Below are 26,680 nucleotides of genomic sequence, written 5' to 3'. Positions count from 1 at the left end.
TAGATGAGCAACGCAAAATAGGACAGGATATACCAATTCATATACCTTGACTGGCCTGATTTATTACCAACTCACAACCTCTAGGATTGAAGTCTATACTGATATTTTTGATAATAGTACAGCAATGGATAATTTACCGAAACCGTATCAATAACAGTGCTAGAATGATTGAACGCTACATTCAACCAGTAGTCGCCGGGACAGCCCATAACATTGAATGATTTCTACGTATATAAAGAGAAGCAAACCAAATTGTCCAAATCCAAATTAAGGAGTACATTCCGACACAACAATTTTAAGAATCAAAAGGACACAATTGTCCTTGATTGAGTTTGAGTTAACCTTTTATTAATTCCGAAGAGACACAGGGTATCTATCAACGCAGTCGATCCAAGGATTATTCCTCGTGGGCCTCCTGACACGGCCCATGGACTTCCAAACAAGGCTGTTGCACTTGAACCCGGACCCAAATGCGAGTTGCCAAACCCGGTCACCCCTCTTGACCCGCTCTTTTGCCTCCAAATAAGCCAATTCATACCAAATGCTGCTACTAGAAGTGTTGCCAAACCTATGCAATGTCATTCTTGAAGCCTCCATGTTCATCTCACTCAATTCAAGGTTCCTCTGCAGCTCGTCCATCACGGCCTTGCTCGCAGGATGCACGCAGAAATGCTCGAATGCTCGCTTGTAGTCTGGGATATACTGCTTCGATGATGGTGTTGATTGTTGGTTTTTCTTACCAAATAAGTTCCTCCTTACTAGTGTTGCAAAGAAGAGGAGTTGCTCTGAGAAGGGGAGAACTAGAGGGCCTAGTGTGGTTATGTTGGTCTTCAGTGCTTCACCACCTATTTCAATTAGGTCCTTGCTTACCTTCAGTCCCTTGAATTTTTGTTCATCTTCTTCTTGGTAGATACACCTGGTAATTAATACCAAATTATGTACAAATTTCACAAATTATAACCATTATGATTACTGATTAGATCTAGTAAATGTTGGACTAATTACTTATGAGCCCAGATCATATTAGCCCAAGCCCATAGGCCCTTCGGACCAATAGAAATATAGAATCTAAGAATCTTTACTGGCAGTCCAATAAAACCTGGGCACATTTTGTTGGGCCAGTTCTTGTCTACCAATTAAAAGCCCAAACCAATCTAGAATTTATCCCCTAGATAGTGATACAGCCCGGTATCGCAATTCAAAACCCAGATACAACGTGGTCAGGCTAAAAATTGATAGCCCAAATCCAATCTTCAATTTTGGGCCTAGAAACAGGCCCAAAGTGATATCACAATCAAAATGTCGCTAGTCCTCCCTACACCCTAAAATTGGTCACATGTATGATGTAAACACGACAAACTAAAAAAGTAAACCATGAAAGCAACCAAAATTGGGGGGATGGATAGAACCAGAACCTGAAACTGCGGTCATCGGCGCCTTTATGGGTCCTCACAATATGTTCAAGCCTATACTTGGCACGGCCGAAGTCACGGCGGCGGTTGGACAGCAGAACCGCGGAGCAGCCCATCCTGAAAAAACAGTTGGGTATAAGCATGGACCGGTCACGGCCCGGATACCAATTATAGGCCACCATTTCAGAACTAACAACCACGGCATAGTTATTCGGGTTGGCCTGCAACATGTCACGGGCCAGGTCCACTGCTATGATTCCAGCGCTACAGCCCATCCCACCAAGATTGAAACTCAAAATATTGCCTCTCATCTTGTAGTGATTTATTATCATGGCAGATAGTGATGGGGTTGGGTTGAATGCACTGCAGTTCACTACAAGAACCCCAACGTCCTTGGGCCGGATCCGGGTCTTTTCGAAGAGCTCGTCCAGGGCCCCAAACATCACTGTTGAGGCCTCTAATCGACCTTCTTTCATGGTCGCACAGTTTTCACTTGACATGATCGCTTTTGGGATGTAGGTTTCGTCACCAATTCCAGAGGATTGTAGGATTTTGTTCTGGAATTCCAAGCTTTCCTTGTCGAATTTCCCTGATTTTCTCGCGGATTCGATGAATTGTTCCTTGCTCACCTGGAAAAAAAAAATGAAAACCCTAATTTAGATGGATCTGGGCCTCCGCAACTCTCAGATTGTAACAATAATTTGACAGTATATTTTTGCTCACGCGTATGCATGCAACGAAAAAAAAATCTTGAAAAATATACGATCGGAACCCTTAAGTTTGATTTGGTTGCATAAACACCCCTATATAAACTAACTTGCAGGGTATTTCTGCAAAAATAATGTACATATTACCTTGAGATCGTCGTGGGGGCGATAGCATGCAAAATCGATGAGATAGATGGATCTTGGCCTTGACATGAAGTAAAGAGAGAGTGTGAAAACAAAGAGGCCAAAGAAGGCAAGAACAGTAGCAAGATCATATCTGGCATCTTCCCATAGCTTCCTCCACAACTCTTCCCTACTAAGACTCCCAACTTCAGCACTAAACACCAGCACCAGAACTGGAATAGTGGCCAAATATATGCCATGAGTGATGAGGTAATGGTACCCCAATTTCACATACTTCAAGTTCACTGACCGGAGAAAGTCCGGTAAGCGTCTCCTGACCCGAACCGAGAACATCAAGGACCCGGCATTGGGTCCGGTATGCTCGATCCCACGGTTCACAATCTCTGTTGACAAGAGATCACTTTCACTACTGGCCATAGCTAGGTTAGATTGTGGTCTTGATCAGAATGGTTGGGTTGATATATACATATATATTGGATGTGTGATATGTATTTATAACGAGAGTTGTGGTGGGTGGAGGAGTAATCAATGTGTAGACCGACTTGATGGGGTGTGGTTGAAGGGTTTTACAGCTGCATTTAATTGAATGAAGGTTGTGGAGGAATTCAGAGTTCAAAAAATGGGATTATTTTCTCTCTGGTTCTGGTAACTCCAATTTTGGTACGATTTATTGTGAGCATTTAAGAGGGTCAAAATGGATCAAAGACATGAAGAGATGGAGTAGTTGAAGGTTTCCCAGACAGGCTTTCGTAGCTATCATGGATAGTGTGTTAATGTGCTAGCTAGTAGTGACCTAAATTTAGTTTAGCTACCTCGTTTGATCCACTATAATTTAAAATTAAGATATTTTAGAAAACAACTCCAAATTTATTACGTTGTTCATTATCTATGTTTTTTTTTAAATGTCAACACTAATATAACAATATCGGATAAGGATATATAAGTAAAGGCTTTGCATCTTTTAGATAAGGATATGTTTTCTAGATCTAAAAATCAATGATGACGGTTCAAGAAAAACATAGTTGTGCGAGTATTAAAATTTGCCACAGAAATATGACACAGAAATGGGAATAGGTAGTTAAGTGGTAGATGCAGTCCAGCCCATCAAGAGTTAGCTGTTCTAGCTGGAGTGATGCGTTTCTACATGAAATAATGAAAAAAGAAGATGCTTATTTTGCTTTTGCTGTTGCTGTTTACGATTCTCTGAAAACATTAAAAGATGTCAACCACCATCCAAGTCCATTAACATGTAACATTCATTGAACCGCTGATGAACTGAACCGGTTTTTTATCCCCATTTTTTTGGTTTTTTATAAAATAAATCACTCTTGGTATAAAAAGCTTCAAGCTAGAACACATCATAAATTCAAGCCAAACAATCTGTTCTAGGCTTAAGATCCGTACAGTTTTGTTCTTAAAAAATATTTCTTGATTGAGAGGGATTTGATATTTATTTATAAACCATATTCATGACTCATACCCAACCAATAAGAGTTATAAGCATTAACTTCTATCTGTCTCTCGATCTCTTGACGAATTACACTCTTTTTATTTATTTATTTTCACTCAAAATGAGACTCAGTGGCTTACACACTTCTTCACATGCATGCAACTGACAATGATGGGATATATAACTAATATGAGGTGTCGCATTAAGTTGATTAGTTGGACATTTAATTTGATGGGGGTTCTTTACCAAATTAGGGATAATGGTTGTTCAAAAAGACCGTGCCAAATAGAATCGATCGTTGGATCGGTTATTGTAAAATGTATATTAGTGAGGACCGACCAAGCAATCAAACGGTCAATTAAATTTATGTTAAAAAACCAAAAAAAAAATACCGAAACCAACCATGGACACCCTATGTGAAACAAAATATGGTACGTTACTTCACAACTTACAATTCACTACTATTTCAAACCAAAGTATAAATCAAGTCCCGGAGAAGAAAAGAAAAAATAGAGGAAAGCAAGTGACAAGGGAAACGGGCCACCGGGGCCCACATATGTACATTTACAGTTAATCGGGACCCAGTGAATAAGTTTCAAGTTGAGGCCCGGGGCCCAAATTGACTACTGTGAAGTGTGAATGGGTAGTAAGATAAGCGTGGAAGCAAGGGGATTTGTTTTGACAATTGAAGTCATCGAGCTGTCTAGAGAAAGGGATATGGTTGACCATCAGAGGCATTAAACAAACAAACAGGTGTTTGTTACAATTAATAACATCTTAAAGGATAATGATAAACCTTGATTAGTACTCTGTTAGTGTTCTTCAATTTTCAATTATTATCGATGAGGTCAACGAAAAATGACTTGATTGATCTTAAAGAATAACGATAAACCTTGATTAGTACTCTGTCAATGTACTTCCATTTTCAATTATTATCGATGAGATCAACGAAAGGTGACTCGTTAACAATTGACTAACTTAACTATATGTGCGCCATCTGTTTGTTAAAAAGCCAATTTGAGAAATGCTGCGTAATAGCTATCGCTCTTGTTGTCCAATGTTGCCTTACTCAAGTTGCTTGAGACAGCCAAAGCAACCGGCGATATAGGGAACAGGGCACGCAGAAGAGAAGAACAAAACGCACCCAGCAACAATAATAGAAGTTCCTTTAGCCAAAAACCAGTAGAAGAAAACTGGTAGAAAATAAGAGCGCTTCTTACAGGATTAAAAATTAAATTAAAAAAAATGTAGTAAAGGGGAGAAACAATGAAAACGTGAACGGCAGGATTCGAACCTGCGCGGGCAGAGCCCACATGATTTCTAGTCATGCCCGATAACCACTCCGGCACGTCCACCCTTGGATGTTCGAATTTTGTTACTTAAGAAATAAATCCCATATCATGTTTAAATATATATTATTATGTTTGGTTCCAGTTCTGACAACAATGAGGCCTTCACCGTCTGTGTTCTAAAAGACATGCCCATTAGTTGCCAGCTCTTCTCTTCATCGCGGGGTACAGATTCATAACAAACATATAGAAATGTGTTGGTTTCCGAAGAGGGAATGTCTAATGTTTTTTTACCTGGTCATAGCTTGTGCTACTGAAAGGATCATAACAGAGAAAATAATAGACCTAACATTGTGTATAATGCTTCCATCAAAAGTGTTCCTAAGCAAAAAAGCTTCAAACTGCTCATGTACCTGAAGGTTCAATTAGAGATCCCACAATTACGATGCATAATGAGGCTTTCCATATCTCGAGATCAATGGATACTCCGTTACATAATTCAACACAAGAATTTTGGCTTGTGCCCAAAATTTCATTCTGACAATACTATTTCTACAACAATTTCCACTTCCTATCACTGACTTATGTAATCTAACGTTTCATATTTTTTTTTGTAAATTGCAGAAAGCTTTGAAAACAACATAACATAGGCAAAGCTGGAAGTACCACAACCCTCCTTCCTATATTTTCAAGAGCATGGCAGCCACAAATCTGATAGAGAAGAACCAGGGACCTCGATTTCCATTTCATTTTCTGATCAGTTAAGACAGCAATAGGGAAACCATAGTATCGGCAGACTCTGGTCCATCATTATTCACACTGGGTATTATCTTTTCAGGAGAGACCATCTTCACAAACTCTCTGAGCTCTGAGAAGCTGCAGTGTTCACTATATGGAACCTCATACCTAAGAACAGAGACATTCTGAAGTTAGTCAGATGTTCAATATGTATCTTTATTTACTGCTAAAACAGAATATTTCTGCGGAAAGAAGTGGATGCAGGGTCTACAAATTTCTACATTGAGAGGCCACAAAATCAAGGTACGGCCAAAAAAACTACGGACATTCGATTTCACAATTATAAGATATATACCGAGAAAATAGAAATTATACTGAAAAAGTGAGGCAAGGTCCACAAAGTGCCACAGGGTGAGGCCATGATTTCAAGTTCCAGTGTAAGTTGTAACCATTGGCATCCCGCAAATGTTCGGTTCCAAACAGTGTAAGCAAGTAGGATTATTAGAAAAGGTCGAGGCATGACTACAAATCTGGATATCAGTGGTAAAACCAGCAGCTACAAGGAGATTGAAAAATTACCTTATCATGGTACCCTGTTGCCACCTTCTCCCGGGAGACTTCTTCTTTCCTTTACCAAATGTCCATCCGGTGGGTGAGAAAGCAACTATTAGACTGAATCGATTCTGACCAATGAGCATACATGTAAAAAATGAGCATTGCCATAATCATTCTGTGGCTTAGGCGCTTAGCAATATGAATAAGTTCAGGAACCCAAAAAAGGTCCATTCATAGTTTTAAGTCATCTATGTAATGCCACAGCCTTTGAAGGATTTGGACTGATGAACACATGCATATGTGAAAGGACAGAAATTTTGATTTGGTGGGCGAGGGAGCCAAGATGAAGAGGAGAGATATAAAATCATGTTATATTCTGTAATGTATCTGAAAGAATACTTTTTGCTTGGCCTGAAGTAATTACTTTAAATTAGCTAAGAAATATTAAGTAAGTTCTCATTCTTTTGTAGACACAGTCTGAACCACAAGAAGTACAGTAAGAAATCTGAACTCAGTACTTCCAAAGAGAGTTTTACTGTGACAAATGGTGAACTTTTTCTTCCCGCTTACCACATATTGATTGGATATATGTTTCAGTCGTTTGAAGCTTGCAAGTGTCCACATAGGCACGACATGAATGTGGCTCTCCAGTTCATTTAATGTAAACCAAAGCATGTCTTCCTCAGAAAAGCCCAAGCATTCAAGAAGACGAAACTTTGCTGCAGGGACATAAACTTTTCTACGAAGGACACGAGCAACCTCCAAGAACAGTCTTTCCTTTCCTGTAAGAAAGGATATAAAAGAAAAAAATGGAAGGAAATTTTGGTAAGAAATGACATGAGAGCATGGGTGGGTGGGGGTGGGGAGAGTATGGGAAAGAAAAGCAAGAGTGACAGAACATACCAATTGTATACGAACCAATTAAGAAAAGCGTTTTAGGATTAAAAGCTTCAGCTTGGATGGCGTCAATGACGAATTGTATTACAGCTTCTTGCTTTGGAAAGTCATACTGCAAGAGAACACAACAATGACAGCATGAGAATAAACACAAACCCTTAAGAAATTTCAGTTAGATGCTCTGGTAGTAGTCTAGGCAATGTTTCAATCCCAGTGTGGTTCATCGTCCTTGTGTACAACAAGCGATAAAGTATATTAAAGTTACAAGTAGTACTCTTTCAGGTTGATTGAGCTGTATAATTAAGCAAACAACGAATGTATATCATATGGTGTAATAAATCAATGATGCTAGGGGAACAGGCTTGAACCCAAATATATAATGGAAAAAGTATTCTTGCTTAGTAACCTTGAAACAGGGCAAAAAATGCGTGAGCTTTAAGATTCTATGACAAGCCAAGCTATGAAAATTAAGCTCTTCTTAGATTGTCATGAAAAAAAATTTTGCGATAGAATGATAGATAATGTTGCTATTCATAAGCAGATTTACCTGGGGATCACAGTAAGTGGTATCAAGGATGACAGTGTCGACAGGACAAGTACGCAGAAGAGACATGCTAGCCATTTCCTCAGAAAAGCGAAAATCCCCGGTATGGAGAACAGCCTAAATGCTTGTAAAATAATTAGGATTCTTCCTATTGGTATGGACTAGGTAGATCACAATATGAAAAAATTTCTTAAGAAGGTGTGTGAGGCACACCTTACCATTTCGTGGCTCGAAAAGAATTATGATGGCACCTGGGCAATGGTTTGCATCTAAGCATGTCACGTTGATTTCAGCAATACTGATTTTTTGGTTGAGGGGTAAAACTTGCAATCTATCCCAAGGGATTCCAATCTTCATATTTACAAGCCTTGCCGTGATCAACGAACAGTAAATCTTCCCATGACAGAAAGACTTTGTCAAACCTTGATAATCTGCAAAGATATAAGCCAAACAGGTAGCCTTACAATTATGAAGTTTCAGAAACCAGCCAGAAGCAAATCATTGATTATAAAACATGAGACCTTTCCCTCATTATTGTTTGAGAAAGAAAACTACAGATGCAACAAGTAAAAATTTTCAGTAGAACAACAGCAATAGCAGCTTTGTGCGTTTGAACAGATATTCAAGTACAGAACAAGGAACACAATTGAAAACGTGAAAATAATATACCCAATTACCCATCAAGGAAGAGTAGACTTGTGACTTAGGAAAGCCACAATACACCCACACCCACACCCACACCCATACCTTGAGGTGCAGAAAAATGAGTAAATGTGCTAAAAAATTTAATAGAAGCCAGCGAAGGCAAAACAAGAATACTTTAAAGTAAAGATAACCCATCTTTTAATTGAATAACTTTCAAATCCCAAAACAAGGTCGAATCAATTACGTACGATCCATATGGAAGTGGGTAAGGAACCAATGAGAACAATCTCCTCTGAGAAATTTGAATGCATCCTGCAATGTGAAATCAAGACAAGGTTGACAAACATGGAAACAAAAGGAACATCATAATTAAATAAGAAAATGAATTACCACTCTAAAGGGTGTCCCTGGTATGCAACACCATGAGGGAATGTCTTTAAGCTTTCTATTTTTGGCAGGTTTTCTCACAGCATGCTTACGAGCAGAGTCTGAGGAACATCTATTTAACCTGCGCTGTTCTCCAGAGGTTGTGCAACTTTTCTTCCTATCTGTAACAGAACCAGGAAAATAATCGGTAATCAACTTGTTTGAAGCTTGTTTACTAATTTCGTCAGCGATAGCTTCAGAAGCCTCAGTGTGTCTCTCTACGCCATGAGTACCCGGTGCTGCAAACATACCAGAGGCATGTGTATCCATATGAGTCCAAACTGCATGGGCACATCCTTTTCTAAGCTCACTAAGAGCATGCACAATCTTCTTCCTGGGACCAAGTGCAGTAATACCTAAGCTGAGGAGATCCTGCAAAGAAGAGAAAACGTTCACTGGGTGATATATACTTCAGCATACCCCACTGCAGATATGATGAGAAGCAGGGCTGAGGGTAGCAAAATCACACATCTAATCAAATCATTTCCACAACCCACTTCCATAGTTCATTTTACGAGATTGTCCTATCCTCCAGTTTTGTGCCCGATTACTGAATATTGTGAGCAAACCGATTTTTACAAACATATCATAATATTTCAAAGCATAGGGTGCTCAAACCTAGATTTTCCGGAATCTCTATGCTTACTAGAACTAATTACTTGTCTGTTGATTTAACATGAATACCTCTTCTGTCAGCCATTGCAAGGTGTCCCAATCAATCTCTTCTTGAACAAAAGCTTCTTCATATCTTTCTAAACCTAGATTGCGAAGCCAATTAATAGTAGGAGAGACATCAGCTAGTTGTCGAGGAGACTCAACAGAATTATCAACAACCTGCTGTTGGATCTCAGGTGCCTTGACATCAACTGGAAGGACAGCCTGCAGGAAATATACATTGAATAAGTATAATAAGTTAACATCAAAAGCACAACTTTATTTTTTAAAACAAGTTACAAACACACCCATGGTTAGTGCAACAATTTCTTAGTTGCGGGAAGCGTACCATACTAAGACATTAACTATCAGAAAAGAGGGGAAACATAAATTTCAGTCTTCCGATAAGTTATCATGAGGAGCAAATAAGCATATGAGATAGATTTACATTTTGAGCTTGATTCTCGTTTTTGTCAAGACAATCATTGGTGTGGACTTGTCTCATTTCATCACTGAAATCTGATATATCAATTCCACACAGTGGGCACTGAACTAGACCTCTATCGCCACCACCATCACGTACACTTTCTCCTGAATTGTCTTCCTGCTGGTCAATGCAAGCACCACTGGAATCATCTTCTGCACATAGCTTGAGTAGTACATCGAGCTCTGCATTTTGTGTACTTCCTTTAAAATCCCTCAACGTATCATCCTCGCTCAAACCACCCTGACCAGTAATTGAACCAGAATCCACTTCCTGCCTCTGCATTAGTCTGGACTCAATCGAGTTCCTCAAATAACCTCTATCCATTTCCAACCCCTTCTTCCCATCATCATCCCCGACAACCATATTGTCCAAATTTCCATCCCGAGCCGTAAAATCAATGCTCGATGGTATGGAATCCAAGCTGCAATCTTCTTCGAATTTGAAATCCAAAACATCGACATTGGTGGGCGCAACATTCTCCTTGCCGGATCGGAGACGCTTTGGCGTTTTAGATGAACGGTGGAGGTTAGCCGAGGGCTTGAGATGATTTGTAAGTGAGATGCTGGAGCTCCGATGTCTGGCAGATGAAGCGGAAGTGCTGGTAGCGCGTGGGGTTTGCGTGAGAGGAGTTTGAAAATCGTCTTCATCGTTGAAGGAAAGAGAAACGAGCTGCGATTGGGAGACTTTCGATGGCATTCTTGTCCTCTCCAATGGTATCTGCTGGAATTTACTAAGGTCCACCCCATCAAAAAGAGTGGACAGCGTCCACCCCATTACAATGAGTGCCATGTGTCTTCGATGGCTACGATGGACTTTTCACAGGTGATTGTATTAGTAAGTTGAGTTTTGATTGTATGTATTGTTTTATAGGAAATTACAATTTTGGGTTACAACGATGATTTGACGCCGTCTAAAGTATTTACAGCGATAAATTTTCACGAACTAAAAAAAATGGCCGGGCACAATCTCGTGGTGATTCTCAAGAACCCCCAAAACGACTCAGAATTTCTCGTCACGGAGCAAACCCCTCCCGCCAAATTTGGAGAGGAAAAGTACAACTCATATGTGGATTCCGATCTCTGGGACTTGCCGTCGACGCAATCACGCAATTGAACTCTAGGAGAATCTGAGACCGGGATCTTCTTCGAAGCCGTGGAGTTGTGCCCACCGAAGATCAATTTGAAGAAGTTCGACTTTGAATTGGCTATGAATTGGGTATTTATGATTTTTAATTGCGTGTTGGGAAAGTGTACTTGAGTTAATTTTGGTATTTCGAACTATTGATAGGGGATATGAGGATCAATGGTTTTGGTAGGTCTTGGGGCATGCAGGGCTGGGAGCTTGTGATGCGGGAGAGTGGAGGTTTTGGAAATATGTGGAGGAACCTGAGTTTGGAACTGGATTGCTAGTTGATACAATATTTATAATGAGCGAATTGGTTTCTGCGGATCAAAATTTACCAGGTATAGGTTATATAATTTGAGTAGTGTTGTTATTACATGGGGAATATGGATATTAGCCTATTAGGTTTAAGTAGAGGGATTTTGTATCATGTCATGTGCTAATTCACTGATAAAAGGTTCTCACTATTTCAATATAAAATTCATGATCAGATCTTGCGTACTTGAATCTTAATGTTCTTGTTAGAGGGATGCAACTAACAGTGGACATGCATAATTATATGCAGAACAATGTAAGTGGATGTCAATATGAAGTTGTCAAACTTGGCTTCTGGATGTGAAACCAAATAACAGAGTACTTTCATAGTGTGTGTATATATATTTCTCCTCCAGTTCCACATTCCATATTACTCAAAACTTATTTCATTCCATAATTTCATCCCTAAGATTATGGGTTGACAGTGTGTATATATGGTTACGCTACTAGTGTGTACATATCCTCAGTTGCCAATGGTATAGCTATAATTAAAGGTGTTGGTTTTATTTTTTTTTTTGTCAAGCAAACGCCAATGTGTTGGTTTATAAATTGATTTGTATTAACACTTTATTTTTAAATATTCTTTTATCATACTAATAGAAATTCCATTTTAGATTTTTTTAAGGAAAATCCAGTTTAGATCCATCTATAAACCACTTTAGCAACTACCATCCATCATTATCTAACATAACATGGACGTGCCAAAATTCATAACTTAAAACACAAGTATTCATGGCATGACACCATCAAGTCATCAAACCCAATCCACGGGCCATGGCAAAATGGCATGACACAATAACAAAAAACAAAAGCATGCCCATCCCAGAATTCCACCAACCATGTTTTAACAACACTGAAAATTATAAACATCCACAAATTTTCACATCCACCCAAACTAAGTTCAACAATCATCATAGTCAGATTCAGAGGGCTCCTTGGAGGGCTCCCCGAAGAGCACGGAAGGCAATCCCAACACATCTTGCAGTCGCTTCTTCACGTGTTCCTCACCTTGGACCTTGGTCGCCTTGTACCAATCGCACATACTGTCGTAGAAACCCCGATTGTTGTTGAGATTGTCGAAGCAGTACACAAGATCCATCAGAACCCTTGTTCGTGTGGGCATGTTTACTCTCTGTCACATAAATCACACGTATTAGTGTCTAAATTAAATTAATTAATCAATATTGTACACATAGCATTATAGCAATATAACATTGATCAATTAAAGGGCCCATAAGAAAGTACATTGTTCCACCAGCTCTTCGTGCGGTCCCTTATGATGCTCAATGCAGCCAAACCAGAATCTTCACTACAACCACAAATTGAACAATCACAGTGGATGATTTGCAATAGAATATAACAATGGTAAAATAAAATACTTTAATGAATGGTACTATACGTGTGTTCGTAGGATGCATGGCGCCATATCTCTATAGGCATAGAACTTAGTTTGACTTTTCGATTGGAAGCATTTCCAGGGAAATAACGTTTCTCATACATATCGTCACAGAATGCAAGCTACAAAGAAGATGCAGACATTAACATGACTAAAATTGATCTAAATTTCCATATTTTAAACGATGGTCAACATGCATGCATAAATTAAAACACATAATTCTAAACACACAAATCTTAATTACCACACTCCTGACATCTGCATCTCTCTTGGTTGCCCCCTCATCCCACATTGCATCAAATACTCTCACTTTCTTGTCTTCAAACTCAACCAGAACAACATACCACTGCTGACCATCACGCATTGGAATGAACATCTACAACACAAGCAGTACTATCACTTTCTAATCTATCTCTAAAAAAATTATCATGCCAATATAGTTAATCAACAATTAAATATAAAGATATTTTTAAAAACGTACATCATGGCAACTACATGGGTCAGTAGTCCCCCTAATCATCCGTTTAAGATCAACCGCCTCAGTTTCTGTCGATCTCTTTAGTATATATTCCTGCAAAGAACCATGTTTAACGAAGTTAAAGGTGTTTTGTCAGCTATGCCAATCAATTGGTTCTATACACAAAGATGAAAACTTGTGTTTAGTTAGGCATACGCACAGCAAACACTACAGGCATGTATGACCATCCATCTGTGTTAGCTTCCCACCCACCCTCGCCAGTATACAACCACACAGCAGCATCAACCACCTATTTTAGATTGCATCATTGTTTATCATTCTAACAAATTTTAAACAAAATGTCTACGTAATTTATTATGTTGGTACTGACCAAATCAGTAATGTGTTGTCCCTCTTCCAGAGAACTCAGATCCATTCTGGTCAGCACATGATGTCCCATTTGAATTATCACTTCGCTGTACAATAAAACATGCAACAAAAGTATACCTAATCTGAAAAATCCCTCAAATTACAAAACAATAGGTAAAATTATATATGCTAACTTATTTATCTCTGCAATTTTCCATCGAGCACTTACTCGGACTTTAGTTCTCCACTAAAGACATAGCTTTTAGTAACCTTCGACTTGACTCGATATTGATCCCAACGCCAGGTGGGAGTCAACTACACAACAAAGATACTCGTACATGAGTATGGCTCGTGCATATCCCTGATATTGTTACCAAAATACAATGAATATTATAATTCTTTACCTGTTCTTTCTGGTAAAATGATTTGGGGTTCATCTCGTCTAATCCTTGAGTGTCGTCTCCGGCACATGACACGCCCATATTAAACACCAACTGTTGTCAAGGTTCGACACTAAATCAAATATACTCATAAAACAGATGTTTCATCATCATTGTAGTTGATGTACTATACCTTGGTCGTTTTAACCTCTTCGGCTCGACGAACTTCCGACGAAGATCTCTTTTTGGAGGACAATACAGGTGAGCTAAAAACGTGCTCTATTGAATTATACGGTGGTTCTTCTGATTGATCATCAGAATCGTAAGAAGAGTCAGAGTCAGAACCTGAGTCAGAGCTTTGTTCAACTATTTTTTCCATGATCGAATTCATTTTCTTTTTCACCTCCGCAATCTCTATTTTGACAATATTGAATTCTTCCCGGAGCTTTCCCTTAGATGTACGCTCATCCATATTCGTAACTCTGTATGTTGACGATGCAAAAAATAAATGCAGTCCTAGAGAGATGTCAAGCAATCAGTTTAGAGTAGAAGACAAAATAAATATAAAAAAAATGCAAACGCAATTCTCGATATTGCTAAAGCCGGCTAAACCCTTAAATTATAATTATTATATGTCTGACCACACGTATCAAAGAAGCAATCTTCTGCCCCTTCTAGTGGACCCCCTTGCAGTATTAAATGCAAGTCACTCACCAATATACTTGTCAATCAATCAAAAGCAAACTCTCCAATTATATTGAGAGTTTTAAAATGGTAATGGGAAGCTCAGTCCTCCATGTAAAATGGATGGATGAGATTAGGGTCCTAATTTTCATCCGTCTTTGACTTATTTCACATGTGTGGTTGTGATTTAAATCAAGTACACACCGAACGCATTACGGCTTACTGACATAAGTCAAAAATCAGGTTGGTTTCTTGCACTGTATTAATGGCCTAATAGTTATGTTTTGTGTTTCTTGCACTGTATTAATGTTGGGTCACGAGTATGTGAATATATTCAGCTGCTGAGCAACTATAATAGACAGTTCTTAGTGGTAATATATCATTATTCTTTATACTAGATAGTTCTTAGTCATAATAACTAGTATGGTAATAAGTAATAACTTGTTATTAGTGGTAATAACTAGTTACGAGTGCTAAATATACATGTATGCTTGTGATTTAGCCTCACATCTAGTAGATATACATGTATGCTTGTGATTTAGCCTCATTTGTTTAATTACCAAAATAATGTTGACTGACTTAATATCTATTAGTATCATAGGTTACATTGAATCTTGTGATTGATCAAGATGGTTAATGTGGACTAGTGGACTTTTGCTATTGACGTGATTCTAGGAGTTGGAAAGAAGGAGGAGACTAAGCCAATTTGAGGTGATATATGGTTAAAACTGATTTCATTCCATAATTTCATACCTAAGATTATGGTTGACAGTGTGTATATATGGTTACGCTAGGACCATCTCCAACCCAGTTTGTAAATGGGGTTGTAAAAGACCCAATTACCATTATACAAACCCAATCCCAAAAAATAGGGCTCCAACCCAGGTTGTAAATGGGGTTGCATTATGCAACCCGTGGGCTTCAGGTGCCAAATATCCATCTCTTTTCCTTGGGATGCAAATGTGATACTGTTTTGTATGAGATATTGTTTTGTATGTGATACTGTTTTGTATATGATACTGTTTTGTGAGATACTGTTTTGTATGTGATACTGTTTTGTTTATGATACTGTTTTGTGAGATACTGTTTTGTATGTGATACTGTTTTGTTTATGATACTGTTTTGTGAGATACTGTTTTGTATGTGATACTGTTTTGTATATGATACTGTTTTGTGAGATACTGTTTTGTATGTGATACTGTTTTGTTTATGATACTGTTTTGTGAGATACTGTTTTGTATGTGATACTGTTTTGTTTATGATAATGTTTTGATTAAAAGACTCATCTCTCTATCTCTCTCTAGTTTTTTCAAAAGACCCAAACCCATGTATATATATATATATATATACACACAAAATGGACGGGATGAAATTAAAAATTTCAGACATTCTAATTCATTTAACAAGTATAAATAGTATCAGACTAGAATTACAATGGGCCTTCAATTTGGGCTTTAATCTTAAATATTAAATTGCATCTCCATTATACAATTCCCCATTGCAATCAAAAAAATTTCCAACCCCAAAAAACAACTATTCATGCATGCAAAATTTAAATTACATCCCTAATTTCCAACCCATGGTTGGAGATGCCCTTAGTGTGTACATATCCTCAGTTACTAATGGTACAGCTATAATTAAGGAGAGACATCAGTAACCTTAATACTCCATAATGTTTTGATTACAAAGAAGAGCAAGTACATGTGATCATGTACAATCAAAACAACATATGCACACCCAGGTCACATGTGCAAATACAAACACCTACCCAATTGTTTGCATAAAACAAGCTAAGCAGTTCACAAGTGACGCTTGTTCCGGCCTACTTTATAGGATAACAAAAATAACACATAACAATGATTTCTTAAATACATAGAACATCAACGATGGTCGGCACTAGTATTGGACGACTCTGCCTCTCTTCCCTTCAGTAGCTAACAATTCTTCTTGTACCATGCATGGGCTAAATCGTACAGATCATTAGTCATGTAATTGGATAAATGATAGAGCATCTGCATCAGGATTTTTGTTCTGGTTGACGAGCTAATACTCTGGAAAAAAAAATAAAATAGATAATCGTTAAACGATTGATCCGGTATTGGATGGTCAACATTCATCAATTGGCATTGCTTAATTTTTTGATACTCACACAACATTCCCATGCCCTAGAGCGACTCTTCATTATGCGCAATATGAATACCCCAGAATCCTCCCTGCGTACAACCAGTAGATCTAATTATACATGCTTTTCACACAAATAGAAGTGCATATAATAAATACTCAATAGGTCACATAGCTTCACCTGAAGTACAGTTTGGGTACTGGAGGTCGACTGATAGGAAAAGATGATATTTTCTCGCCCTCCTCAATTAGTGGGTTTCGAGGGAACAAAGGATGCGCAAACATTGAATCGCAGAATACAAGCTGTAAATATAAAGTTAATTTTTATTTTTATTACAAGGTTATATTATTTGCAAGGATGCAATGAACACAATGGGTACTTACCACACTCTTCACATCCTCAGTCCTCTGGTCAATGTCATCAGTAGTGGGAATGCCATCAAAGATGAAAACCTTCTTCAAGCTCAAGTCAATCATCACAACATACCAATGATCACCGTCACGCATAGGCACATACATCTACATATAATATTTTTCAACAACCGATCATGAATCTAACACTTTGTGACATCATATCAAAACTTGATTTAATATTCATAGTGATTTGTTCATGCACATTACTTACATATGAGCAGGCCGAAGGGGTGACTTTACTTCTTCGCTCCTCTCCATATTCAACAACAAATCGTGCTAAGATAGAATTTGTATCGTCTTTCAAAATCGTGTCCTGAAATCAACATAATGAGTAGTAAACAATGTTTCTTCAACCCATTAACTAATCAATTGTAAACTAAAACAGTACTAACCGCAAATGTAGATGGCATATAACACCATCCAATCGCATCATTTGACCATGAGAATTCAGAACCATACACCGATGTTGCGACGTCCACAACCTTAAACAGGGAAAGAACATACATGGGAACTTGCTTTAAACTACACTTAACAGTGGTTAGGATGTTACACATGTTACTCACCTTCTCAGTAATTACCTTCCCCTGAGCAAGGCAACTGATTTCTCTTCTCGTCAGATTCCAATCATACATTTTTATTAGAATTTGGCTGCATGGAGTTCAAAAATTAGTTTACAATACATCCAACTAAGCACATTATTCACTGGGTTAAGGTCCATCCTTACTGGGGGTTTAACTCTGGAGCAAAAACATACGAAGTAGTTATTGCCTCCCGCTCGTGGCCAGTGCAATTGTACGACATGCTCACTGTGAGAAAAAGCTACACATCTTTCATTTTGTTAGTAAAATGGAAAGGCAATAAAGTGAAAATAATTGATAAATAATCCACTGACTATTTATTACCCTTACCCATGGATTTTCCTTCACCACTGTCGTGCCATCACTTATGTGCTTCTCTGCATGCAATGATGTATTCTTCTTATTGGGAGACCTATCTGTGGACAAGTCAGCCGTGGTTTCATCTTCCATCTCAATTATTGTCATCTGCAACACCAAAATGTATTTATTGTTGACGTTATTGTGTTCCGCATTTATTAGTATGAGATAATAAATTTATCGAAAATCGAATGTCGCTCACTTACTTTACTGTTCTTAGCTACTTGCTTCCCTTTCGCTTTAGTGTTCATCGTCATCAACTCAGCCCCTAGAGCCTTATTCGTCTCCCTCATAGTCGTCCTCTTCTTTACAGCATAAGCTTCATCTGCCCGCTTCGCAACGCGTTTAGCAACACGCTTGGCAGCACGTTTGGCAATATCATTCAAAATGACGTCCATTCCATCCTTCAGATCTTTCACTTCTCCCCTCATGCAGGTGACCTCTTCCCTGAGGGTTGGCTTTTTCTTCACCATCTGGTCTAGATGAAAGAGAGAGAATATGTGCTTCAGAACAAATTTTGGTAGTATTTCAACTTCTTCCCGGAGCTTTCCTTTAGAGGATTTCACGATGCAAAATTAAATGCAGTCCTAGTGGGATGTCAATCAATTGATATTTCAAATCAGTCTGAATAAAATACAAAATAAAAACAAAAAAAAACAAACGTAGTTCTTAAAGACGACTAAACCCTTAAATCATTATACCTCTGACCACACGTTTCAAAGAAACAATTTTCTACCCCTTCTAATGGGACCCCCTTGCAGTATTAAATGCAAGTTACTCACCGATATACTTGTCAATCAATCAAAAGCAAACTCTCCAATTTTACTGAGAGTTAAAATGGTAATGGGAAATCTCAGCCCTCCATGTAAAATGGATGGATGAGATTAGAGTCCTAATTTTCATAAGATCTTTGACTTATTTCATGTGTGGCTGTGAAATAAATCAAGTACACACCGAATGCAATTTTGATTGCAATGCATTACGGCTAATTCAACTTAACTTAACCAACATTATTGACTCCCCTTCCTATGCCACGTATCACAGCTAGTATATATACATGTATGCTTGTGATTTAGCCTAATTTGTTTAGTAAATATATTGAAGATTCTTTACATATATTCTAATCTACATTAATGTCAATTATTTAGACATTTAGTATGATTGAGTTTATAATCTATTAATTACCAGAATAATGTTGACTGACTTTAATATTAGTGGAGGAAAGAGTAGACTAAGCCAATTTGAGGTGATTACAATAACTATATTAGTGGAGGAATTAGTGGTCAATAAGTTAGCTATTAATGCAATAAATTAGCACCTTAGAATTCTACTCCCTCCGTCACATTTTAATTGTCCTCTATTCTTTTTTGGGATGTCCCAAAATGAATTGTCCATTTCAATTAATTAAAATTAATTTCATCCATTTTTCTCATCTTACCCTTATATATCCTGAAATTGAAAAGCTAGAAGAGTTCAACAATCAACTCAATAAATGAGGGTATAAATGTCAAATTTAAGGGGAGTAATGCACTTTCTTAAACTGTGTGTAAAATTGAAAGGGACAATTAAAATGGGACGGAGAGAGTATTCAAGATAATCTTTTCGTTATAGAGAAGCTACTTTTACAAGTATCGTTAATAAAATTCCATAAGCTATCCATGCATTAGGAAAATAATATAATTTGTTGTAGTTTAATATTTAATAAAAAAATATGGATTGACTTGACAATTACACGTACAATTTTTTTATGAATGAGACCAGGAATTTAGGATAGTTCTTTAACTAAAAAACAATTTAGAATCTTAGATAATAAGTTAATAGCTATTTAATGCAATAATGTAATGGTTACATGATTACCAATAAGGGTGTCGAAAATGACATGTATTTTGAGAGTTAAAACGTTTTAAAATTTTGTTTAAGAGACTTTGACACCCATGAGCTACCACTATATGGGCTACCCAATATTACTATAAGGGAAAGCGTTAAAAATTTTAGGAAACCCAATACCATATTTGTGTGCTATTCCAATTACCAATGCCATTAAACCATCATTTAATTAAAACGACTTTTGTTATACATTATCATTAAGTATATCAACGTCTATCATATGTAACAAATTCAGGTGTACATTTTTTTTTATACATGCAACCTCTATTCTCATTCGTCCTTCCACATGAGATCTCTTGTGATCCTAACAATCGGGATGTTAGGATATTATTATAAAAACTGCGTTTTTCACCATGCCACGTCCATTATAACATTCTTACGGGGCATTTTGTTGACATTTTCAGGGGATGAAGGTGTGATGAGTGTGAGATTATTATAGTCTCTTGTTTTGTTGAGTATTGGAGGGTGGAATCTCAAACGCACTCCACCCTCTATTATCCCTTGTGGAGAATAACCAAATTCATTATTTTTTGTGAGTTTGAATATTCTTAACGAGGAAGAATGAGTTGTGATATGTACAAAATTCTTTTACACTTGTTATAGATTATTGTTTTATTTTCTAAAAGGGAAAAAAATAATATGAAAATTATACTATTAATGTCAGTGGCGGAGCCACTTAGAAATCACTGGTGGCCTAGGCCCCCAATGAATTTTTTTTCCTTATATATAAAACAATAAAATGAGCCCTCAATGGGTATACTTGAGACCTCCAATGCATAGACAACACTATCTACTGTTGAAGAAATGTGCACGACTCTTGAGTATCATTTAGAAACATACATTGCAAATATAATAAATAACATGATAGATTTAATTAATTGAAAGGATTTGGTGATCTTTCTAGATTATTAATGCAAATAAAGAAGTATCTATATTTTACTTATGTACCCGCTTTTTAAGTTCACACTCATGCACTCTCTATATTTTATAACAAACATGAACACTCATCTCCTTCTTATCTCATGCTCATCTCACACAATTACGAACCAAAAACCCTCTTATTGTATTAGGACACATACCCGAATTTAAATTCCACTAATAGATAATATATGTATTAAAAATTAATCGCTAGACCTACAAATGAATAGTTATGATGTTTAAGTATGACTAACTACATGTTAAGGTGTGAAATAACTAAGATTGCTTTTACATTTGTTGATTAGTAGACTAAATAAACATGTAAATAAATCATTTGTCTTGTGTTTTTTATACCATCAGCTCATTCACTTGGATGGTTTTAGTACATGATCGTTACACGTGGTCGTGGTTAGCTAATTTGCAAGTTAACCACTGACCAACTCCAAATTTAATATGTTTGGTAATAAAAATCTAATCTTTAGTGATTCCCAAAAATGATATTTTTTTTTGAGAGGTCAAAACTGATAATCAATAGTGAATGGAATGGTAACTGATTTGGTTAACCCACTTGGAGAATTACTGGGTCGTAAACCGTGTGCACAACATTTGAGGATGCAAAACGAATGATATGTGTTAATCAAACTTTAATTTGATAAATATAATTTTATTAAAGCTAATTTTAAGCATAATATTTTTATTAATAATATAAATTGTTGGACTTGGACACATGCCACATGGAATAATAATTTTCATTCTCGAAGCCCAAATTCCCATTAAACCGTAGTAAAGCTTTTGCTCATCCTTTAAAAAGTGATTTCATGGCAGGAAGATGTCTTATTTTAATTGTGAGTGTATTCATTTGGCGGTAGAACATTTTAGTTTTCCCGCCCATTTCTTCAATGCAAAAGTTACCATCATATCTAAATTGCTTCCCTGGCAAGAACCAACAATTACGAGTCTACCATGGATGGTTATCCGGCTGGCCTGGAAGATGCACGCTCACTGCAACCGAAAGATGTAGTGGGCATGAGTTTTGACACTATTGAAATGGCGTACAATTTCTACAATGCATACGCGGCGGCTGTAGGTTTCAGTACAAGGGCACAAAAAGTATCAAGGCGACGAAATGGAGAGGTTAGAATGAAGGAATGGTGTTGTAGCAAAGAGGGTAAGAGGAGGTTTGTGCAGCCAGAACTAGCACCTAACAAACGCCGCTGCAGAGACGAGACAAGATGCAGATGCCTTGTAAGAATGCGGATAGTTTTTGATCTGACCATAGCAAAATGGGTTGTCTCAATGTTTGTGCCGGAGCACAATCACCCGCTTACGCAGCCAGACTTTGTGCGGTTCCTTGCCTCACATAGGACTGTAACTGAAGGTGATATGGCCCAGATGATGGCGATGCGCGCGTCGAACATACGACCAACTCACATAATGCAATACATGTCCAGACAGGCTGGAGGAGTAGAGAATGTCGGGTTCACGCGTAGAGACATGTACAACGCAATGCAGGAGCATACTAGGACACAAATTTCAACCGGCGATGCACAACGAGCACTGGCCTTTCTAGATTTGAAGAAAACAAATGACGATGGTTGTTTCCATGAACACACATGTGATGAAGATGGACGGCTCAAAAATTTGTTCTGGTGTGACACATCATGTCGTTTTGATTATGCGTGTTTTGGGGATGTATTAGCATTCGATGCGACATACAAGACTAATCTCTACAATAGACCACTTGTGATATTGATAGGTGTAAACAATCACCATCGAACATGTTTCTTTGGATGTTCGATACTAATCGATGAAACAACAACAACGTATATGTGGCTCTTAGACACCTTTCTCCGAGCAATGGGGAACAAGATGCCGGTCTCTGTGATAACGGACGGATGCAAGGCAATGGCAGCAGCAATCCGAGCGAAACTACCCAATGCCCGTCATAGACTTTGCGAGTGGCATTTGGAAAGAAATTGTTCGGCTAATATACACAGGGGGAATTTCCCAAATGAAGTGAAATCATTGTTCCGTCATAAGGAACCAGAAACATTCGACACTGCTTGGCATGAGCTGCTTGAAAGACATGAGATAGTTGGAAATCCATGGGCACAGGAATACTTATACGATCAACGTCGAATGTGGTGTGATGCATATCTTTTGGGACATTTTTTTGCTGGCCAAAGGACGACGCAACGGTGCGAGTCAATTAATGCTCATCGTCATAAATTTATGGGAAAGCGATTACATATATACAATCTTGTGGAGAAATTTGACTCGGAGTTCGCAACTATAAGGGATGGTGACGCTGAGGCAGAGCACGAAACCTTACATAGTACACCATTAACAGTAGGACCTTTGTCACCGTTGGATTCTAATGCTGCATCAATATACACACGGGTCATGTATAGGAAGGTAAAATTTCAGATGGCCCTATCGCACGGTGTAATAACTGTGTCCGATACAGTGGTTGGTCACACGCGTGTGTACACGCTATCGAGGTATAGATGCAGGGGTCGCAATCATGTGGTAACTGTCAATGAACACAATGGAGAACTTAAGTGCTCATGCTTGTTCTTCGAAACAAACGGTTATGCGTGTCGTCACTTGATACACGTACTGATCCAGAGGGACGTCGGAGAGTTTCCACCATGTTTGATACTCAAGAGATGGACTAGGCGTGCCAAAGAGATGGCACCAGATGGAGGGAATAATTCAATTCCGCTTGAACTTGCCATCAAGGTGAGGTATGGGGCGTTAACTTCGTTTGGGAACATGGCATTTCGTTTGGCTAGCCGGACAGTGGAAAGTTTCAATGAGGCAAAAATAACAATGTTAAACATGGCCGACAAGTAAGGAACTTGGGTACTCGGGTTAGACATTATGTAGTCACTGTTTACTTTATTACTATTTTGTAGGAAGACAATTTAATTGAATATAATTTGAACAATGTTTATGCCAGGTACCGCGAGCGAACCAGCACAACCGATCAGACAAATGTGGAAGGAACAGAGGTTCCTACAATCAGGGACCCAGCAATAACAGTGCGTCCACAGCGATCCACCACTACTCGGGCCACTCAAAGCACATTGCGCAAATGCTCTATTTGCAAGGCGACTGGTCATGATAAAAGGCGTTGTCCATCGATAATAACAGGAAATGTTAGAGAAGATGGTGCCATCACGGGGGATACGGCGCAACCATCCACCTCACGTGATCCAAACTTGAGCTCGGTGAATTATGTAAATGAATGTCGATGTTACTTGGTTATAATAGAACATGTTGTATAATTTCAATTTGTCACTTATAGATGCGCTTATTTTGCAGGGATTACATAATTGGCCAGCTTCCTCTCATGACTCAGTCGAGCTTTAGAATCTGGTTGGGTGTTATTGATGCCAACTGAAGAAATAATACGTGCAAATGCTGATGCCGGGCATACAATAACAAACACTGGACTTGTCAACATGGGCCCCAAGTGTCAAGATCAATTCAAAGAAGTTCTCCTTTGATTGATACCAATTGCTTAAATCATGGAGCTCGAAAGAATGGGTGTGAAAGTCAGAATTCAATGGGAATAGCTTTGCATGATCATAGGAGTTAATTATAGGTATAATGGTTAAATGTAAAGCATATTACTTGTCAAAGAACTCCCTTACTGTAAAACCTTGTTTTGATGTAGCTTTTTTCTAGTATCATTTGGTTGTCTTTGGGGGAGTCTGCATGGCTAAAAACTTGCCCTTTTTGTGCAAACTGGACCCTTGTTTTGATGTAGCTTTTTTTCTAATATCATTTGGCTGTCTTTGGGAGAGTTTACATGGTTAAAAACTTGCCCTTTTTGAGCAAACTGGACTTGGGTAAAATAAATTGAGGGAATGTGGAATTGGGTGATTGGGAATGGACTTCTGAAGATATTTACATCCAACAATTGCAAAAGCTGCTGCTTAGGTGAGGAATTAGGTGACAAGTGATAGTGGCTCAGAGAACAGTACCTAGTAAATCAGTTCCGATGAATAAGATAGGTCCTGTTGTGACACACAGATCAATTGATCGTACTAACTCAAGGAAAGCAAAAAAGACGATTGAGTGGGTTAAAAACAAGCTAGGATCTCATCTTTCCCCATCGTTGCCGTAGCCATCATCATCATCGACAAAAAAAAACCAAGGGCTTCAGGGGTTAGGGAACATAAGGATAGTGAAGAAATTGCACACCAAAATAAAGAATCACATGTAAACAACCATTCTAATTTAAACAAGATTAGTAAACAGAAGTTTTTGACACATAATAGTTGATCCTCTTTTGGTGATTAACAAAGAGGAGCAATTGACAGTAAAGTTTACACATTCTGCAACGTAAGCAATATGAACATCATCTTAATTTTGTCACTCTGTTGTGAATCCATCCGCACGAATCTTTACCATCTGCTGCTGAAACATTTGAAAATCAAGGTACAACAGATATGCAAGGTCTCCCTCAACTGCCATATAATAGGCTATTCGAAACTACAATGGACTTGAGGAGCACATATTCTAGCATGATTCACAAGCCTGACGCATATCTAATCAGCATAGAATTTAAACACTAATCTTCACAATCCCACATACTGAAGCCTCCACGAAACCAATGTTTGAAGCTTTGAAAGTTGAATGGCAGAAGATCCCGTGCATTAACCCAAATAGTGAAGCTTCTATAAATATTTTCTAGCTAATACACGGACTTGCTCAATAAAAGATTCAGTTTGCAAAGCAGAATTTCCCAATCTAGTGTTATCAGTTGGCACTACTCGCCACCGAAGGACTGTATGACCAAGAGACTCTGCAACCTTCAGAACAATAATAAAATTACTTCAGAAATGTATTCTGAGAAATTCAAGCATGAAAAAAAAAAGACGAAAAAGAGACGTTCGATATAGCAATCAATTAATTCCCAGTAGTACCTTGGCAAAACCCTCGTTGCTTTCCTCCCTATGGTTCTCCGTAGTGGGCATATGTTCCAATTACATATTGCCCAGATGGTGGTAGTTCAAACCCCACATCCTTGACAACCTGAATAACACGCCAAAGAATTATTGACAGATGAGACATGAAATCCTAAACAAAATCAAGGATGGAGAGATCTGCTTGAGAACCTTGATAGCAGCTCTCTGTGGGTACCACCGCCAGAAACACGAGGAATACATGAGAGTTGAGACGACTCTATCTATTCCCCATGACTCAGCTGAGGTTTGGTGGCCGGCACGCTCAGAGACAGCATAGGGTTGCCTCTTATTCTTCGAGATTTTGGAGTGGACGAAGTTGACGATATCGGGTCGAATCGTCGACTTCGTGACATCGGGGAGGGCTATGCGGGTGGGTGAAGTCAAACTCCGTGTAGAAGAAGAAGTCCGTCTAATATTCTCCTAGGGTGTATGTGTCTTTTGGTTTTATTTTTGATTTATTTGATTTAATTAAATAGGGTCAAATGGGGTTGTTTTTGTTAGACAGATCTAACGGCCAAAGTTTATTTTTTAAATCGTACGATGTTTAACGGGAGTGGACTGAGGGTGGACCTAAAGAGGATGGACCTAAGACGGTCCCGTATCTGCTTGTCTTTGATTGAAGAATCAATATATATGTGCGTTGGTGTGAAAAATTGGGAAGACGAACAGGAGGGAGAGGGAGGGAAAGGAAACTTTAATTATTCACACGACTTCAAGACGATGACGTATCTGTCTTTCGTAGCACACACCAAACC

The 26,680-nt window shown here is 38.2% G+C and overlaps 4 protein-coding genes and 1 non-coding gene across 6 annotated transcripts; 1 reads left to right on the top strand and 4 right to left on the bottom strand.

Moving 5' to 3' along the window:
• Positions 1 to 81: 81 nt before the first annotated feature.
• On the bottom strand, positions 82 to 2,925 carry LOC119996359 (3-ketoacyl-CoA synthase 10). Its single transcript, XM_038842953.1, has 3 exons — positions 2,267 to 2,925; positions 1,416 to 2,041; positions 82 to 916 (listed from the first exon to the last, which is right to left on the bottom strand). The coding sequence occupies exons 1-3, from the start codon at positions 2,678 to 2,680 to the stop codon at positions 349 to 351; spliced, it is 1,608 nt and encodes a 535-aa protein (XP_038698881.1). The 5' UTR covers positions 2,681 to 2,925; the 3' UTR covers positions 82 to 348.
• A 2,061-nt stretch (positions 2,926 to 4,986) lies between these two features.
• TRNAS-AGA lies at positions 4,987 to 5,068 on the bottom strand. The gene has a single exon. It is a non-coding gene; the product is annotated as a tRNA-Ser (tRNA).
• A 310-nt stretch (positions 5,069 to 5,378) lies between these two features.
• LOC119997927 (DNA cross-link repair 1A protein) lies at positions 5,379 to 26,578 on the bottom strand. Of its 2 annotated transcripts, XM_038845163.1 has the most exons (12): positions 26,528 to 26,578; positions 9,910 to 10,665; positions 9,492 to 9,686; positions 9,059 to 9,179; positions 8,772 to 8,929; positions 8,630 to 8,693; positions 7,950 to 8,167; positions 7,740 to 7,853; positions 7,199 to 7,304; positions 6,866 to 7,077; positions 6,320 to 6,423; positions 5,379 to 5,908 (listed from the first exon to the last, which is right to left on the bottom strand). In XM_038845163.1, the coding sequence occupies exons 2-12, from the start codon at positions 10,642 to 10,644 to the stop codon at positions 5,764 to 5,766; spliced, it is 2,172 nt and encodes a 723-aa protein (XP_038701091.1). In that variant the 5' UTR covers positions 10,645 to 10,665; positions 26,528 to 26,578; the 3' UTR covers positions 5,379 to 5,763. The 2 variants fall into 2 exon arrangements, with proteins under 2 accessions (XP_038701091.1, XP_038701090.1); XM_038845162.1 differs by having other exon boundaries at positions 8,772 to 9,179.
• On the bottom strand, positions 12,214 to 14,485 carry LOC119996322. The gene is made up of 10 exons (XM_038842912.1): positions 14,181 to 14,485; positions 14,012 to 14,101; positions 13,837 to 13,922; positions 13,630 to 13,714; positions 13,459 to 13,548; positions 13,263 to 13,352; positions 13,026 to 13,157; positions 12,785 to 12,903; positions 12,631 to 12,694; positions 12,214 to 12,517 (listed from the first exon to the last, which is right to left on the bottom strand). The coding sequence occupies exons 1-10, from the start codon at positions 14,457 to 14,459 to the stop codon at positions 12,287 to 12,289; spliced, it is 1,266 nt and encodes a 421-aa protein (XP_038698840.1). The 5' UTR covers positions 14,460 to 14,485; the 3' UTR covers positions 12,214 to 12,286.
• LOC119996321 (protein FAR1-RELATED SEQUENCE 5-like) lies at positions 21,910 to 24,321 on the top strand. Its single transcript, XM_038842911.1, has 3 exons — positions 21,910 to 23,798; positions 23,909 to 24,188; positions 24,274 to 24,321. The coding sequence occupies exons 1-3, from the start codon at positions 21,910 to 21,912 to the stop codon at positions 24,319 to 24,321; spliced, it is 2,217 nt and encodes a 738-aa protein (XP_038698839.1).
• Positions 26,579 to 26,680: the final 102 nt, after the last annotated feature.

This window comes from Tripterygium wilfordii, chromosome 4 (assembly GCF_013401445.1).
Source record: "Tripterygium wilfordii isolate XIE 37 chromosome 4, ASM1340144v1, whole genome shotgun sequence".
NCBI lineage: Eukaryota > Viridiplantae > Streptophyta > Magnoliopsida > Celastrales > Celastraceae > Tripterygium > Tripterygium wilfordii.
Note: the sequence above shows the minus strand (reverse complement) of the source record. Positions and strands in the feature narration are given on the sequence as shown.

What these genes read in the sequence shown, in the direction of transcription:
- LOC119996359 (XM_038842953.1), bottom strand. Translation starts at nt 2,680, where the DNA reads ATGGCCAGTAGTGAAAGTGATCTCTTGTCAACAGAGATTGTGAACCGT. An exon ending in GCCCCCACGACGATCTCAAG is followed by an intron (nt 2,042 to 2,266) that starts GTAATATGTACA and finishes TTTTTTTTCCAG; the next exon opens with GTGAGCAAGGAACAATTCAT. An exon ending in GCCGATGACCGCAGTTTCAG is followed by an intron (nt 917 to 1,415) that starts GTTCTGGTTCTA and finishes ATTAATTACCAG; the next exon opens with GTGTATCTACCAAGAAGAAG.
- LOC119996321 (XM_038842911.1), top strand. Translation starts at nt 21,910, where the DNA reads ATGGATGGTTATCCGGCTGGCCTGGAAGATGCACGCTCACTGCAACCG. An exon ending in ATGTTAAACATGGCCGACAA is followed by an intron (nt 23,799 to 23,908) that starts GTAAGGAACTTG and finishes TGTTTATGCCAG; the next exon opens with GTACCGCGAGCGAACCAGCA. An exon ending in ACTTGAGCTCGGTGAATTAT is followed by an intron (nt 24,189 to 24,273) that starts GTAAATGAATGT and finishes CTTATTTTGCAG; the next exon opens with GGATTACATAATTGGCCAGC.
- LOC119997927 (XM_038845162.1), bottom strand. Translation starts at nt 10,644, where the DNA reads ATGCCATCGAAAGTCTCCCAATCGCAGCTCGTTTCTCTTTCCTTCAAC. An exon ending in ACGAGAATCAAGCTCAAAAT is followed by an intron (nt 9,687 to 9,909) that starts GTAAATCTATCT and finishes TATTTCCTGCAG; the next exon opens with GCTGTCCTTCCAGTTGATGT. An exon ending in CCACTTACTGTGATCCCCAG is followed by an intron (nt 7,305 to 7,739) that starts GTAAATCTGCTT and finishes GTTCTCTTGCAG; the next exon opens with TATGACTTTCCAAAGCAAGA.
- LOC119996322 (XM_038842912.1), bottom strand. Translation starts at nt 14,459, where the DNA reads ATGGATGAGCGTACATCTAAGGGAAAGCTCCGGGAAGAATTCAATATT. An exon ending in GACAACACATTACTGATTTG is followed by an intron (nt 13,549 to 13,629) that starts GTCAGTACCAAC and finishes AATCTAAAATAG; the next exon opens with GTGGTTGATGCTGCTGTGTG. An exon ending in CGAAGAGCTGGTGGAACAAT is followed by an intron (nt 12,518 to 12,630) that starts GTACTTTCTTAT and finishes TTTATGTGACAG; the next exon opens with AGAGTAAACATGCCCACACG.